At 50.3% G+C, this 15,395-nt stretch overlaps 1 protein-coding gene across 3 annotated transcripts in view; it reads right to left on the bottom strand.

Annotated features, from left to right (window-relative positions):
• The window catches only part of arhgap17a (Rho GTPase activating protein 17a), a 75,789-nt gene extending 61,388 nt beyond the window's left edge, over nucleotides 1-14,401 (bottom strand). For all 3 annotated transcript variants that reach the window (XR_008811809.1, XR_008811808.1, XM_056296960.1), the window contains exon 1: nucleotides 13,915-14,401. Coding sequence is in view for 1 of the 3 variants with exons in the window: in XM_056296960.1 (XP_056152935.1) it covers nucleotides 13,915-13,967 (53 nt within the window). In the remaining 2 variants the exon portion in view is untranslated. The remainder of the gene's footprint in view (nucleotides 1-13,914) is intronic.
• Nucleotides 14,402-15,395: the final 994 nt, after the last annotated feature.

Raw genomic sequence — 15,395 nt, forward strand, 5'->3', positions numbered from 1 at the left:
GATCTGCTACCGCTTCCGTCACCACCAGACATGCTGTGCTGCTACAGACCGACGCTCCAACAACATGACACCACCATCGATGGATTGATTGTGGGATTCTTCCGAGTAGGAAGGGCAAATTAAAAGTGCCCATGCTTGTGATGATCGCTTCATATCATTGCTGACATTTAAACATCCCTTTGTCAATGATCTCAGAGTTTGTAGAGTACATAAACACAGGCCTGCACACACACACACACACACAGTGATGAGGCACAGGATGGGTAAGATCCTTGTGGCTCCTCAAAGCAGAATTCTACCTAGCCAACTTTCAATTCACTTGATTTTTTAGCTTCTGTTATGGAAAAAAATCATCACATTTACGTCAGTTTCAACAAACAATGTTGATGTACTTTTGATCAGCACATACCACAAATGTACATCAACACAAGAGATTCAATAAGATACTAAAAAAAACTTTCTCTTTTTTTTTTTACAGTAGGCTATATTCACTATTGAACGTTAACATGGATGAATCTGACGGCAATACCAATCTGATGACGTCCCACAGCTAAGGATAAAGTCTATGAAGAGATCGGTGAAACTGAATTTTTTGGAAGAGTTCTAACGGAGAATTCAACAGCACAATCTTTGAACTGATTTAGGAATTTACCGCCAACAAAAAGACCAGCAAAAAGTCAGTTTTAATACGGGACAGTTCTGAATATTTTTCTTTCTGTGACAAAAGGCCAGGACATGTGTCTCCAGAGGTACACATCTGCACAACAGCACAAAGAAGGGGTTTCTGGGCAAGCATGGCTTACCAGTGTCGCAAACCTGCACATCTCCACAATCTCAACAGAAAAATGGCCGTGCTCACAAGGCTACACACAAAACATCGCTGAAGACTAGTTGAACGGAGGGCTTATTTGCTAGAGTGCCATCACACTCATCACACAAACTGACAGAGGAGCCCACACAATTCAATATACATAGACAAAGGATGAAAGATAACACAACTCAATGCAGAACACAGAGGGATTTTCCCACTATTTTATTCTTTGGTTTTGCTCTTCTTTTCTTCTAAGATGGGAGTTTAGGAGACACCGTCCAGAATTCAATGATCTGAACATAACTGCATTTCTCTTCCTCCTAAGATGGGAACATTATAATCAGCGCTTTCTTTCTCTGGAAACGACTTTCTATCCATCTTGGCTATTTGACCTTATCATAAATAGAAAAGGACCATGCACCTTCAGATGCATGTGTCCTGGATCTGTCAGCCCTAAAACTATACATAAAAAAATAATAAACAATAACAAAAACCATGAATATGAAATCAGAAATCACACAAAAAAATAAATCACTTATGTTTACATGTTAACTGCAATGTTTCTTTCTGAATCTGAGTGAAATCCATTCACATTAGCATTCTTATCATTTCTGTATTCATGGTGAGGGGTGTAACCTGGTTTCACTTCTCATGTTCTTCATGTTCTTCATATTAGCAACCCCCAAGTCACTTCCTCGTTTCATATTCCTACTTTTCAGATCAGAAAATAATGATAATTAAAAGATTCTGATTGTGTTTTTCAAGGACATATGAATGAATGAATATTGTTTTTACTCTTTTATTCATTGTCTTGGTCTGATGGCCCTCTCTGCCGCTGCCACCACTGACACATCAGTCCCTGTTCTTCGGTTTATTTTCCAAATTAATTTGGCCATTTATGTGTAATTTGGTTTCTGACATCTCACACATGCTAGCGCCACATGTGTGCAGGCAAAAACACTACCAGTGTCAACTCATCACATCTCATCATCAGCCACTTCTCCAGGGTTGGGTCGTGGTGGCAGACAGCTAAGTAGGGCACTCCAGACGTCCCTCTCCCCAGCAACGCCCACCAGTTCCTCCTGGGGAAATCCCAAGGCGTTACCAGGCCAGACTGGACATGTAGTCCCTCCAGCAAGTTCTGGGTCTACCCCGGAGTCTCCTCCCAGTTGGACGTGCCCGGAAAACCTCCAAAGGAAGGTGCCCAGTAGGCATCCTGATCAGATGCCCAAACCACCTCAACTGGCTCCTTCGACGCGAAGGAGCAGCGGCTCCTGCATGTCCAAGCTCCTCATCCTATCTCTAAGGCTGAGCCCAGACACCCTACGGAGGAAACTCATTTCAGTCGCTTGTATCCGTGATCTCACCCTTTCGGTCACTACCCAAAGCTCATGACCATAGGTGAGGGTTGGAACGAAGACTGACTGGTAAGTTGGGAGCTTTGCCTTCCGGCTCAGCTCCTTCTTCACCACAATGTCCACATTACTGCACCAATCCGCCTGTCAATCTCCTGCTCCATCCTACCCTCACTTGTGAACAAGACCCCGAGATACTTGAACTCCTTCACTTGAGGCAACAACTCATCCAACCTGGAGGGAGCAATCCACCATTTTCCGGTAGACAACCATGGCCTCAGACTTGGAGGTGTAACATAAATCTACTTTAAAGCTCAACACACAAGGGCGCAGAAGCAGAGCACCGAGTCAAATGATGCATGTCACATGGCTTGTAGCACAAACAGGAAGTGCCACGCGACGTAAATCAAATCTAAAAAACAGCTGTTTTTAGCAAATACATAAACACCCTTTCACCCCTAAGGACAATACAAATCCGTAGGAGTGTTGACAGTTGAGGATAGAAGTGTTCTGAGAAGTCGCAGCACATCCACTCGAGGTTAGGTATCACCGAAGTGGGGGTTTTATACTGAAACTAGAAGAGTGCACTCAATAGAGCGCAGATCCCCACCAGGCGTATCGCCCCTTCACCGGTGCTAGGACTTGCTGACAAACCACTCCTTTTTTCGCCTACTGGGAGAAGGGAAAATACGGAGGCACTACCTGCGTAGCCTGTGTATCTCCCCTTCTCTGATGCTTGGCCTTAGGCGAAAAGCTAGCTGAGGAGTTAGCACTCAATTGCTGTATAAAACAGGCTCTTCAGAGGTTTTGAATCACTGCAACCATGAGAGATCCTTGATCATGCAAGTGATAACTGTGCGCAAAAATTAGCCCGACAGGTCCAGTAGTATGAGATTAGTAGCAGACAGACACACACACACGGACAGAAAAACCAGTGTTTTTCCTACCAGTACAAGACTTTTGCGAACGGGAAAAATGGAAAAAGAAAGTTTTTCATATGCAGTGTTCAAGCTAAAAAAATCTACCTTCCAAAAACATTGTGCCTGTCAGTCTGTAGATGCAAAGACTCCTAGGCAGACCCTCGCACAAATGGGACCAAGTCTGACATGAATTTGCACTTTCCAAAATGAAAAGGTTTGCTATGTAACCATTTTGGTCTAACCCCGTCTTTATTTTCGTAATATATTAACGCTGGGTAACCCGTTTACACTCACGCATGCGCGACTCACATCTACGGTTAACTCAGATAAGACAGCAACAAGAATATGCAACACTTCCTGTTTTGACTGCAACCTGGAGGAAGTTGTTCCTTAATAACTAACATTTTTTGGATTATCACAAATTTTTAAATAATTCTTGATCGTGGTGCTGCCCAATCCGAGCCAACCGCAGATGTGAGTCACGAACGTGCACGGTTGACTTAAATCGGGCAGCAGCACAGAGCGGCATTGGTCAAGGGAGCTAGACAGTGAATGAAGAGAGGGAGTGGCAATAGCGAAAACAAAAAAATTTCAAGGGTTTTTAATCACTGCAACTACAAGAAGTTCTTCATCATACAGTCATAACTGCACAACAAAGTTTAGGATGATGGGTCCAGTGTTTTGCCAGATTAGCCCTGGACACACACACACAACCACACCATCATCATTGGCGGTCACATGGGGTCGAGTATGACTGTCCATCTGGGTCCTTGTGGGTCTTCAGGTAGGCAGAGAGGCCAATCCTGGAGCCGCATATTTTGGGGCAATGCGGGTAAGGGTGTGAAGGAGTGGCTGAGAATGTCATTTGGGCTTTTCTGGTAACTCGCTCCTTTCTGAGTCTGCAATTGTTTTCAGCAGCACAGTGGAGGTCATGGATGCAGTACCCAGCACCCTCAAGGACAGCCAGTCTCCAGGCCTCCCTGGTTTTTGCTGTTTGTTCCCAGGTGTTAAGCTCGATGCCAAACCTTTTTATGTGGGCCTTGATGTTATCTTTATATCACTTCTTTTGTCCTTCTGGGGCACAGCGTCCTGTCACAAGCTCAGAGTAAAGGACTTGTTTCGGGAGGAGAGAGTCAGACTTGTGGAGGACATGGCCAGTCCATCTCAGCTGATGTTGTGCGATGGTGACAGTTATAGCAGGCACGTTGGCCTCCTCGAGGACGCTGAAGTTGGTGTGCTTATCTTCCTAGCTGATCTTAAGGATCTTCCTGAGGCATTGCTATTGGTATGCCTCGAGTGCCCAGGTTTCTGACCCATACAGTAGGGTGGGCAGCACTACCACTTTGTACACCAGAATTTTTGTTCTGGCCTGAAGGTCGCAGTTTTCAAAAACCCTTTTACTCAATCTTGAGAAGGCCAGGCTGGCACAACTGAGACAATGGTGTATTTCCATGTCAGTGTTGACTTTGGAGGAATGAAGGCTGACAAGGTATAGGAACTATTCCACGTTTTCAGATCTGGTGTTGCCTACAGAGATGGATGGGGGCAGAGCAGCCATATTTCCGTTGGGTGGAAGTTGGTAGAGGATATGGGTCTTTTTTATGTTAATGGCCAGGCCAAGCTGCTTGAATACCTTTGCAAAGGTGTCCAGTATGCTCTGCAGTTCCTCTTCTACGAGGGACACTAATGCATTGTCATCAGCGTACTGCAGCTCAATGATGGATGTGGTGGTGGTTTTACCTTTAGCCCTGAATCTGTTAATATTCAGAAGATTCCCATCAGTCCTGTACATGGTTTTGACTTCCTGAGGAAGATTGGGACCCATGAGGTAGAGGATAGTGGCAATGAAGACAGGGAACAGGGTTAGGGCAATGGCACAGCCTTGTCGAACTCCTGCGTGGACCTCGGAGGACTCTTATCTCGTCTCCATAACTGCCGAGTACTCTAGCTGACATACTGTCATGTAGTAGTCGTAGTACTCGGATATATTTGTCAGGGCAGCCTATTTTTCACACAAACCCAAAAAAACAGAAACACATACTACAACCAAATGCATAATAAATAACCTCCAGGCTATCCGCCTGGTGGGAATAATGAGTAGGAGCATCTATCTGGACACGCATTGTGAGCCTGTGTGTTCATATCTTTAAATCTGCCACAGGATTTTTACACATACAGCCTTTTACCAACACAACAGCCGTTTTGGACCCTTAACACCAAATCTACTTTGTCTGACGGGAATGGCTTTGGATGATGCATATTACCAGACAGAGCTAATGAACAGCACGCTAATATAACACATTCACTCACTACCCTTCCCTTCCTCTCTTCTCTCTCTCAGCACATTTGGACCCCCCCCCCCCCATCTAAATTATGCCCTCATCATGCCTCTTTTTCTCTCTGTCCCCGTGTCTTTCTGTCTCTCATTCTCTTTCAGTTTCTGTTCATTTTCTCTGTTGTAATTGAAAGCAGCTGTCTGCTGTTGTCTTGAGGTTACTACAGTTCACAGAAACCCGTCTGTTCAGAGGAGGGCCTGCGTTTTATTCTGAGTCCTCACTTTCCCAAAACACAGTCTATCCAGTCGACTCCAGGTCAGCTTCCCTTCCCATCTGAGTCATGGCCAAGCATTAAAGCAGCATTGGACCAAGTTTTTAATGTATAATAGATGGAGCATTACCAGAACTGTTGATGACACACACACACACACACAAACACACACACACACACACACACACACAGCTAGAGAGAGAGCGAGGGAGAGAGACAGAGAGAGCAAGAGCAAGAGACAGAGAGAGCGAGAGAGACAGAGCAAGAGAGAGCGAGACAGAGAGAGAGAAAGCGAGAGAGAGAGACAGAGAGAGAGAGTGAGAGAGAGAGACAGAGAGAGAAAGCGAGAGAGAGAGACAGAGAGAGAGAGAGTGAGAGACAGAGCGAAGCGTGAGAGACAGAGTGAGAGAGAGAGTGAGAGAGACAGAGAGCGAGACAGAGAACGAGACAGAGAGCGTGAAGCGTGAGAGACAGAGTGAGAGAGAGAGCGAGACAGAGACACAGAGAGAGAGAGAGTGACAGAGACAGAGAGCGAGACAGAGCGAAGCGTGAGAGAGAGTGAGAGAGACAGAGAGCGAGACAGAGCGAGACAGAGAGCGAGACAGAGCGAAGCGTGAGAGACAGAGCGAAGCGTGAGAGACAGAGTGAGAGAGACAGAGAGCGAGACAGAGAGCGCGAAGCGTGAGAGACAGAGCGAAGCGTGAGAGAGAGAGAGAGAGAGAGAGTGAGAGACAGAGAGCGAGACAGAGAGCGAGACAGAGACACAGAGAGAGAGAGAGAGAGAGTGAGAGAGACAGAGAGCGAGACAGAGAGCACGAAGCGTGAGAGACAGAGTGAGAGAGACAGAGAGCGAGACAGAGAGCACGAAGCGTGAGAGACAGAGTGAGAGAGACAGAGAGCGAGACAGAGAGCGCGAAGCGTGAGAGACAGAGTGAGAGAGACAGAGAGCGAGAGAGAGCGAGACAGAGACACAGAGAGAGAGAGAGAGAGAGAGAGAGAGAGAGAGAGAGTGAGAGACAGAGAGCGAGACAGAGCGAAGCATGAGAGACAGAGAGCGAGACAGAGAGCGAGACAGAGACACAGAGAGAGAGAGAGAGAGAGAGAGCGAGACAGAGCGAAGCATGAGAGACAGAGAGCGAGACAGAGAGCGAGACAGAGACACAGAGAGAGAGAGAGAGAGAGAGAGAGAGAGAGAGAGAGAGAGAGAGAGAGAGTGAGAGAGACAGAGAGCGAGACAGAGAGCACGAAGCGTGAGAGACAGAGTGAGAGAGACAGAGAGCGAGACAGAGAGCGCGAAGCGTGAGAGACAGAGCGAAGCGTGAGAGACAGAGTGAGAGAGACAGAGAGCGAGAGAGAGCGAGACAGAGACACAGAGAGAGAGAGAGAGAGGGAGAGAGAGAGAGAGTGAGAGAGAGCGAGACAGAGCGAAGCGTGAGAGACAGAGAGCGAGACAGAGAGCGAGACAGAGAGCGAGACAGAGAGCGAGACAGAGACACAGAGAGAGAGAGAGAGAGAGAGAGAGTGAGAGAGACAGAGAGCGAGACAGAGCGAAGCGTGAGAGACAGAGAGCGAGAGAGAGACACAGAGAGAGACACACAGAGAGAGCGTGAGAGACAGACAGCGATGCGTGAGACAGAGAGAGTGAGACAGAGAGTGAGAGAGAGAAAGCGAGAGAGACACAGAGAGAGAGAGAGAGAGAGAGCCAGAGAGAGAGAGAATTTTCCGGAAGATAATTGAGATCATGTTGGCGGGATCCCTTGTGGATAAAATGTGGATCTCTAAACCCCATTACTTCATATACACACACAGATATAAGCCACAGACACCATCATGCACACCACACACACACACACACACACACACACACACACACTTGATTAGAAGCCACAGTATGGGATTTATGCTCTGTTGTAGACGACATGTTCAACAATCCTTCATGCGGTCGTCCTGTCAACCAGCTGATCTCCATCCCAGGCGTCCATTCCCGGGCCATGTGGCTCACACACTACACATGCACATTGATCCCAATCAAATTAGGGGCACTGACACAAGCAACGCCTGTGTGACGCAGCCTGAAACAAGAGCATCACAGACAGAGGATAAAAAATAGGCCACCTACAGCCTGCATCCAGGATAGAGGGACGGGAAACAACAACAACAACAACAAGAAAAACAACAATTGTTTTGCCGGCATCAGCTGACCCGGAGGGAACCGAGCTGACCCCGGCGTGGCTGGCTCAAGCAGCAGCCTCTGATGAAAGTGTGTCAGTGTGGGCTGTATGTGACTTATCAACAACACAGGATTCCTCGCTGCACGGTCGCCGCCGCCGCCGCCGGTTCAGAATGGTTACCATGACGACCTACTATCAAAAAAAAAAAGCGGAGGGGAGTAAGTGAATACTGCTGCCGCTCATACACAATAAAGCGGCTGTTACCGGCCACCCCGCATGATCAGCGGACCAACAGAGAAGGTGGGTGGCGCTCTGTTGTGTGTGCAACAGTTGGCAGCTGTGGGTGCGTCAGGTAATGGATACCGGACGCCCATGAAAAGAGCTCTGCTAATAACGGAGTGACTCAGCCATCTCGTCGGGGCAAAGCAGCATAATGTTGTGTTGACGGTGTGGCTTTGAGGATTACGTTTGGCCTTGACAAGAGCTATTTAACACCACACTATGTATAGAGCGTGGTCCCGGGTTTTGCTGCGTCACATTAAGACAAACCAAGGCCCGGTTAAAGCTACACATCATGCACGGAGACATGAGTGGGATACTTCTGATCCGGAAGTACGGAGATTCGAGAGACACCGAGCATTTCCGTCGAAACATTGGTCTTTCTTATATGAAACCAAACAGGTTCGACAGTACACAGGACCTATGCTAGTCAAATAATGTCCGACTTACTGACTAAAATGACTGTAAAGGCATGAAGTGTAACATCTCATCTCATCTCCAGCAGCTTCTCCGGGGTCGGGTCGCGGTGGCAGCAAGCTAAGTAGGCTACTCCAGACGTCCCTCTCCCCAGCAACGCCCTCCAGCTCCTGCTGGGGGACCCCCCCAAGGCGTTCCCAGGCCAGATTGGACATGTAGTCCCTCCGGTGAGTTCTGGGTCTACCCCGGGGTCTCCTCCCAGTTGGACGTGCCCGGAAAACCTTCCAAAGGAAGGGCCCAGGAGGCATCCTGATCAGATGCCCGAACCACCTCAACCGGCTCCTTTCGACGCGAGGGAGCAGCGGCTCTACTCCGAGCTCCCTCCGGATGTCCAAGCTCCTCACCCTATCTCTAAGGCTGAGCCCAGACTCCCTACGGAGGAAACTCATTTCAGCCGCTTGTATCCATGATCTCACCCTTTCGGTCACTACCCAAAGCTCATGACCATAGGTGAGGGCTGGAACCAAGACTGACTGGTAAATTGAGAGCTTTGCCTTCCAGCTCAGCTCCCTCTTCACCACAACGGTCCGGTACAACGTCCACATTACTGCTGATGCTGCACCAATTCGCCCGTCAATCTCCCGTCATCAATCGCCTGTCCAAAAAATAGATGATGCATTCATACATGACAGTTGCCTTTCTTTGACACATAAGCCAAGTGACAGACAGGGGTACGCCCAGACACACCTAACCAACTCTGATCGACATCTGAATCTCCATACACGATCAGTCTGTGACGGCCGATACAATACGCCTGCATTCCTTCATCACCGGTTCACCTGTGCTGGTAAGCCTCCCTCCCCCTTGCCTCCCCCGGACCACATGACCATCCTTGTCATTAGCAGCCTCTTCCTCGATTATGCCGCGTCTCATCGTGAGTTAGCAATAATCAAGCAGCGGCCGTCAGTTATCTGCAGCTGATGTGAAGGCAACGGGGGCGGACAGCGTTATCACCAGCCAGCTCATGGAAACACAGCTGAAACCCACAGGCAGACTTCACAATTATTTCCTCTTTATCTCATCCTGTGTCTAGAGAGATCGTTCGTCTATTCATCTCTACGAAGACGTTATTAATAGCCTCCCATGACCTGCTCAGTGGCTGTCCTCTGCGAAAAGGTGTCACTAATCTTGCCAAGTCAACCTGAAAACGGCGGAGAGCAGGAAGTTCAAAGATAGATCAGCAAACATCCTCGAGCAAAGATAAGAATCACGTGCTGTTTTCCGACCTCTCCCTCCACCTAGGTTTGGGTCGGGCTCCCTCGCCCTCTTGTCCCTCTCTCTCTCTCTCTCTCCATCATTCTCCCGAAGCTCTCTTTCGAAGCAACGGCACTTTTTTCTCCGGGAGGCAGTTTCCTGTTTGCAGAAGAAGAAGGAGAGATTTCCTCCGCGCGGCAGCGCGCTGGACACAGTGTTCTGCCTCTGCACAATCACAGGAACCCGGGGGGTAACTGAAAGGGCCTCTCCACTCCAAACCTTTACAGAAGCAGACTTCTAGGCAGGCCCACACGGCGTGGACAATACCCAGCACACACGTTTCTCTGAATCCAGGCACTGACAGATTGACTCAGAGAGGTTGGCCTGCACATGCACACGGCACACGGATGAAAATCAGTGTTACTTGTGTATTTGTACATGCGCACACACACACACACACACACACACAGACACACACACACGGACGGGTCTGCTTTCTGCATCACACACTCTCCCCCGTCATGATTTACTGTTGGTTAAATACAGTCAGGAAATGATGAGTATTCCAGTGTTGATCCCGAGTTTGGCTGAGGGAGCATCCCGGCCGACGCTCCTCAGCAGACCCGGCGGATAGAGTTACACCGAAAGACTGCGGGGCTGGCAAGAGGGAGGAAACTCTTGTGTACTGTACGGGCGCATCTTTGCTAAGCGTCCTGACTCCTCCAGCAGTCTGATGAGGTTTCCATTCACTTGGCCCAAGACTGAGGAGGAGGGCTAGTTTTGTGTTTGAGGACTGGACCAGGTTCTTGTTTGAAAAATTTAAGTCTGAATTATTGTTTGAGACAATTTAGATTTTTATACAACGTTATGGCTAAATGTGCCTCTAATGAATGATGCAAGAACATGATTGACCAGTTCATCCATCCATCTGAACCCGCTTATCCTGCTCTCAGGGTCGCAGGGATGCTGGAGCCTATCCCAGCAGTCGTTGGGCGGCAGGCGGGGAGACACCCTGGACAGGCCACCAGACCATCACAGGGCCCACACCCACCCACACCCACACACACCTAGGGGCAATTCAGTATGGCCGATTCACCTGACCTCCATGTCTTTGGACTGTGGGAGGAAACCGGAGCACCGGAGGAAACCCACACAGACACGGAGAGAACATGCAGACTCCACACAGAGGACGACCCGGGACGACCCACCAAGGTTGGACTACCCCGGGGCTCGAACCCAGGACCTTCTTGCTGTGAGGCAACTGCGCCAACCACTGCGCCACCGTGCCGTGCCCAGGTCAAACATACCTAATAGAGGCTGCAGAAAAAGACGGGGCGTCTGGGTAACGTAGCGGTCTATTCCGTTGCCTACCAACACGGGGATCGCCGGTTCGAATCCCCGTGTTACCTCCGACTTGGTCGGGCGTCCCTACAGACACAATTGGCCGTGTCTGCGGGTGGGAAGCCGGATGTGGGTATGTGTCCTGGTCGCTTCACTAGCGCCTCCTCTGGTCGGTGGGGGCGCCTGTTTGTGGGCCAGGGAGAACTGGGGGAAATAGCATGATCCCCCTGGTGAAACTCCTCACTGTCAGGTGAAAAGAAGCGGCTGGTGACTCCACATGTATGGGAGGAGGCATGTGGTAGTCTGCATCCTCCCTGGATCGGCAGAGGGGGTGGAGCAGAGACCGGGACGGCTCGGAAGAGTGGGGTAATTTCCCAGATACAATTGGGGAGAAAAGGGGGGGGGGCAAAAAAAACGAAAAAGAAAAAGACAGGACGTATCTGGTACCATTTTGTGCTGGGTTCATTTACGTTCTGGCTTGGGAATACTGTTCTACCTCTTTCTCACTCTCTCACACACACACACACACACACACACACACACACACACACACACACACACACAATATTGCTGCTTCATGTGATACTGGTGTATGTGTGTCCCCCTGCGGTACCATGCCAATCTGTGGCCGATCCCTTCACCGCTACAGAAGTAGTGTGATGGGCTACGCCTGCATTACCAGATGATGGCACAAGCACTCTGCTGGAAACTTCCTCCCTCTTAATCGGGTCAGTCTGATTCCGAGTCGTCCTCTGGAGGACGGCCAACACTACGAGACGCGGCGCTTTATTCCGATGCCTACTCTTTCAGAAAGATGGATCCATTAGGCTGTTGGCCTTGCTGCCTTTAATGGCGACCTGATCGGAGGGAGAGAATAAGTGCTGACGGATAATCGTCTTTTTAAAATGTTCATTTGTATATAATGTGTGGCGCTCTTGTGGGTTCGTAGTGTTTGGTAAGCAGCGGCCCGACCTGCCACAGTAATGGTTGTGAGCGAATGACTCATCCATTGCTAGGGCACATTGCACAGTCAGCGGCAGGACAACCTTGACTTTTCCCAGACCCCATGAGCAAGTAAGACAGGGCAGTTGACAAGGAAGGAAACAACATTCACTCGCTGTTTTCCCAACTTCACATGCCAACTGGGAGTAATCCAGGACCCCCTGAAGGACTAGGGCTGGGTATCGCCACTTACTTCCCAAATCGATTCGATTCTGATTCACAAGGTCCCAAATGGAGCTGATTTCTGATTTGATTGGATTCAGTATCGATCCAGTCTGGGCTCTTTCAGATGTGGATAGGGATAGCGGAGAGATTCCCAGCGAATCAATGCTGTGAACTGTACAACGAACCCTCTAACCCGGCGCATTAATAGAAGCAGCGGGCAGCTGCAGCACCCGGGGATCAACTCCAGTTCTTCTTTCCACCGCCTTGCTCAGAGGCACAGGCAGGAGTACTAACCCTAACATGCATGTCTTTGCGATGGTGGGAGGAAACCCACGCAGACACGGGGAGAGCATGCAAACTCCACACAGAGAGGACCTGGGACGGCCTGGGGTTCGAACCCAGGACCTTCTTGCTGTGACCACTGGGCCGGCGCGCCGCCCCTTAAAAGATCAATTCGAGGATTAAGTGAATTGATAATCGGATCGTTATGATGAAGAGCGATTCGAATCGAGAAGGCGGTTGATTGAACCCAGCCCTATGAAGGACGTATGGATTCCTGACAAACTGACGGGGGGAGTTTACCTCACCCTTGTCTGAAGGGGGTTCGAACTTTTGACACCGGGCACACATTGCTGATGTCGACAGTGTTCAGCTGCCGTTTCATTCTAATGACGGCATGTGAACTGGTTGCAGACACACACACACACACTTTAAAGGAGGGATATTAAATGTCCCACTTTCAATCAACACCGGTTATGTGGACCGCCTGCAGTCAACAGGAACACCAAATTATTTCCTAAAATATGAGTTGGGCCTGGCACAAGTTCTGCTAGGTTTTGATCGGGGGGGGGGGGGGGGGGGGCTTGGTTTCTGACAAGTCCTCCTGCTTTTAGGCTTCAATCTGCTGCTCTTGATAAATGGTGGCTTCTGTCCGTTCTAGTTCAACCAAGTTTACCGATGAACTTATTCTGCTTCAACTCTCTGTTATATGTTGGTCCCTCCATTAAGATGTGATGTTGTGTTATTTCATCACCTGCTCTGCCTCCTGCTTTCACCTCTGCCCCCCTTCAGCTCACGTAAACGGCACTGCGGTGAGTTGTTTGAGGCCTGCTCTACAAATGAGGTCTGATAGACTGACTGACTGACTGACTGACTGACTGACTGATGGACATTCAGTCACGCAAAAGCAGAAGGGGGAAGTTTGGCGAGTCTGGGTTCGAGTGAGGCGCCGCTGGCGGTGTGGAGGCCCGGGTCGCGGGCTGCCTGTCCCGCGGGACTTGTGCAACTTGAGAGGCGGCGCGTCGCTTCTCGGGAGGGACGCGGTAATAGGGGAGACTCGGTGACGGGGGAGACGCGGTGATGGGGGAGACTCGGTGACGGGGGAGACTCGGTGATGGAGGAGACTCGGTGACGGGGGAGGAGAGACTCGGTGACGGGGGTGACGGGGGGACGCGGTGACGGGGGAGACGCGGTCATGGGGGAGACTCGGTGACGGGGGAGACGCGATGACGGGGGAGGAGAGACGCGGTGACGGGGGAGACACGCTGACGGGGGAGACACGGTGACGGGGGGGACGCGGTGACGGGGGAGACGCGGTGATGGGGGGACGCGGTGACGGGGGAGACTCGCTAGAGAAGGGGAAGGTTACTTGCCTGCCCACAGTCTGGTTGGCGAGCTGCTTCATCCGGTTGAACTGCTTCTTCATCTTCAGATCCGGACTCTTTGGGTCGACATGAAGTTGAGTTCGGAGCTGTCCGGTCAGCAGAGAGCGGAACGGGCCGGAACCATCTCAGCCCGCGGGCCAGTTAGAAGCGGTGTGCTAGCTCGGCTAGCTCGGAGGCTGCTAGCGCTCTTCCCGGGCGGCGTTCAGAGGAGGGGGGAGGAGGAGGAGGAGGGAGGAGAGGGGGGGAGAAAAGTTTCCTATCGGAACAGCGGCATGATCCACAAACCTCCCTCCGGGTACAAGTCGCTGCATTTAAGCCCGGCGGCCCGCCGACACGGTTCTACGGGTTAACGGCGGGTCCGCTTCAAAGGGTTCTCTCCATAGCGGCTCCCGGACCGCTGTCGGACGCCTCGTTAGCCGGCTAGCCGATAATCCTCCACCGCTTTCCCTTCACACTGAGCAGCGGCGCACCTCGGCCCCCCCCTCCCACTCCCCTCCCACGCCCCTCCCACCCCACCAATAAAAACACACCCCGAGCCCGCGCCCGCGCGACAGAGAGAGAGCGTGCGCTCGTGCGTTTGTGTACGTGAGTGTGCTCGTGCTTGTGCGGCTAATTTTAGGAGGACCACGCTCGAGCGTCTCCACCAGAATCGTGTTGACGTTTGGTAAAGCGAGTGGGCCACTTCTGGCTCCTTCCAGGTTCTGTTGTAGGCTTGGGTTTGGGTCTTGGGTTTAGGTCTTGGGTTTGGGTCTTGGGTTTGGGTATTGGGTTTAGGTCTTGGGTTTGGGTATTGGGTTTAGGTCTTGGGTTTGGGTTTGGGTCTTGGGTTTGGGTCTTGGGTTTGGGTCTTGGATTTAGGTCTTGGGTTTGGGTCTTGTGTTTAGGTCTTGGGTTTGGGTCTTGGGTTTGGGTCTTGGGTTTAGGTCTTGGGTTTGGGTCTTGTGTTTAGGTCTTGGGTTTGGGTCTTGGGTTTAGGTCTTGGGTTTAGGTCTTGGGTTTGGGTCTTGGGGTTGGGTCTTGGGTTTAGGTCTTGGGTTTGGGTCTTGGGTTTAGGTCTTGGGTTTGGGTCTTGGGTTTGGGTCTTGGGTTTGGGTCTTGGGTTCGGGATTAGACTAAAACCAGGGTAATAATCCAAGGTACGAACTTTAAATCGAACGTGAACTTGCCCCGTAATCAAAACGCGAAATGAGGACCGCGAGCTGCTGTCGCTCCCAAGTTGATTGACAGGTCTCTCTTCCAGATTTTTGCAATTCCTGACATGACTCCCTGCATGCTGAGTCCGCCTTTTCAGAACTCCCAGCAGAGTCCTCTCTCCCGACACGCAGCTGGGCGCCACGCGTAATCCCACACCCTACATGCCCTACAAGTACCAAAAACATTGTGTTGTTTTGTTTTTTTACCAAAACGTGTTTTTTGCTTTTGTTTTCGGTGCAGCGTCCCTCATAACACAATGACATAAAGCACCTTAA

This window comes from Lampris incognitus, chromosome 17 (genome assembly GCF_029633865.1).
Source record: "Lampris incognitus isolate fLamInc1 chromosome 17, fLamInc1.hap2, whole genome shotgun sequence".
In the NCBI taxonomy this organism is placed as follows: Eukaryota; Metazoa; Chordata; class Actinopteri; order Lampriformes; family Lampridae; genus Lampris; species Lampris incognitus.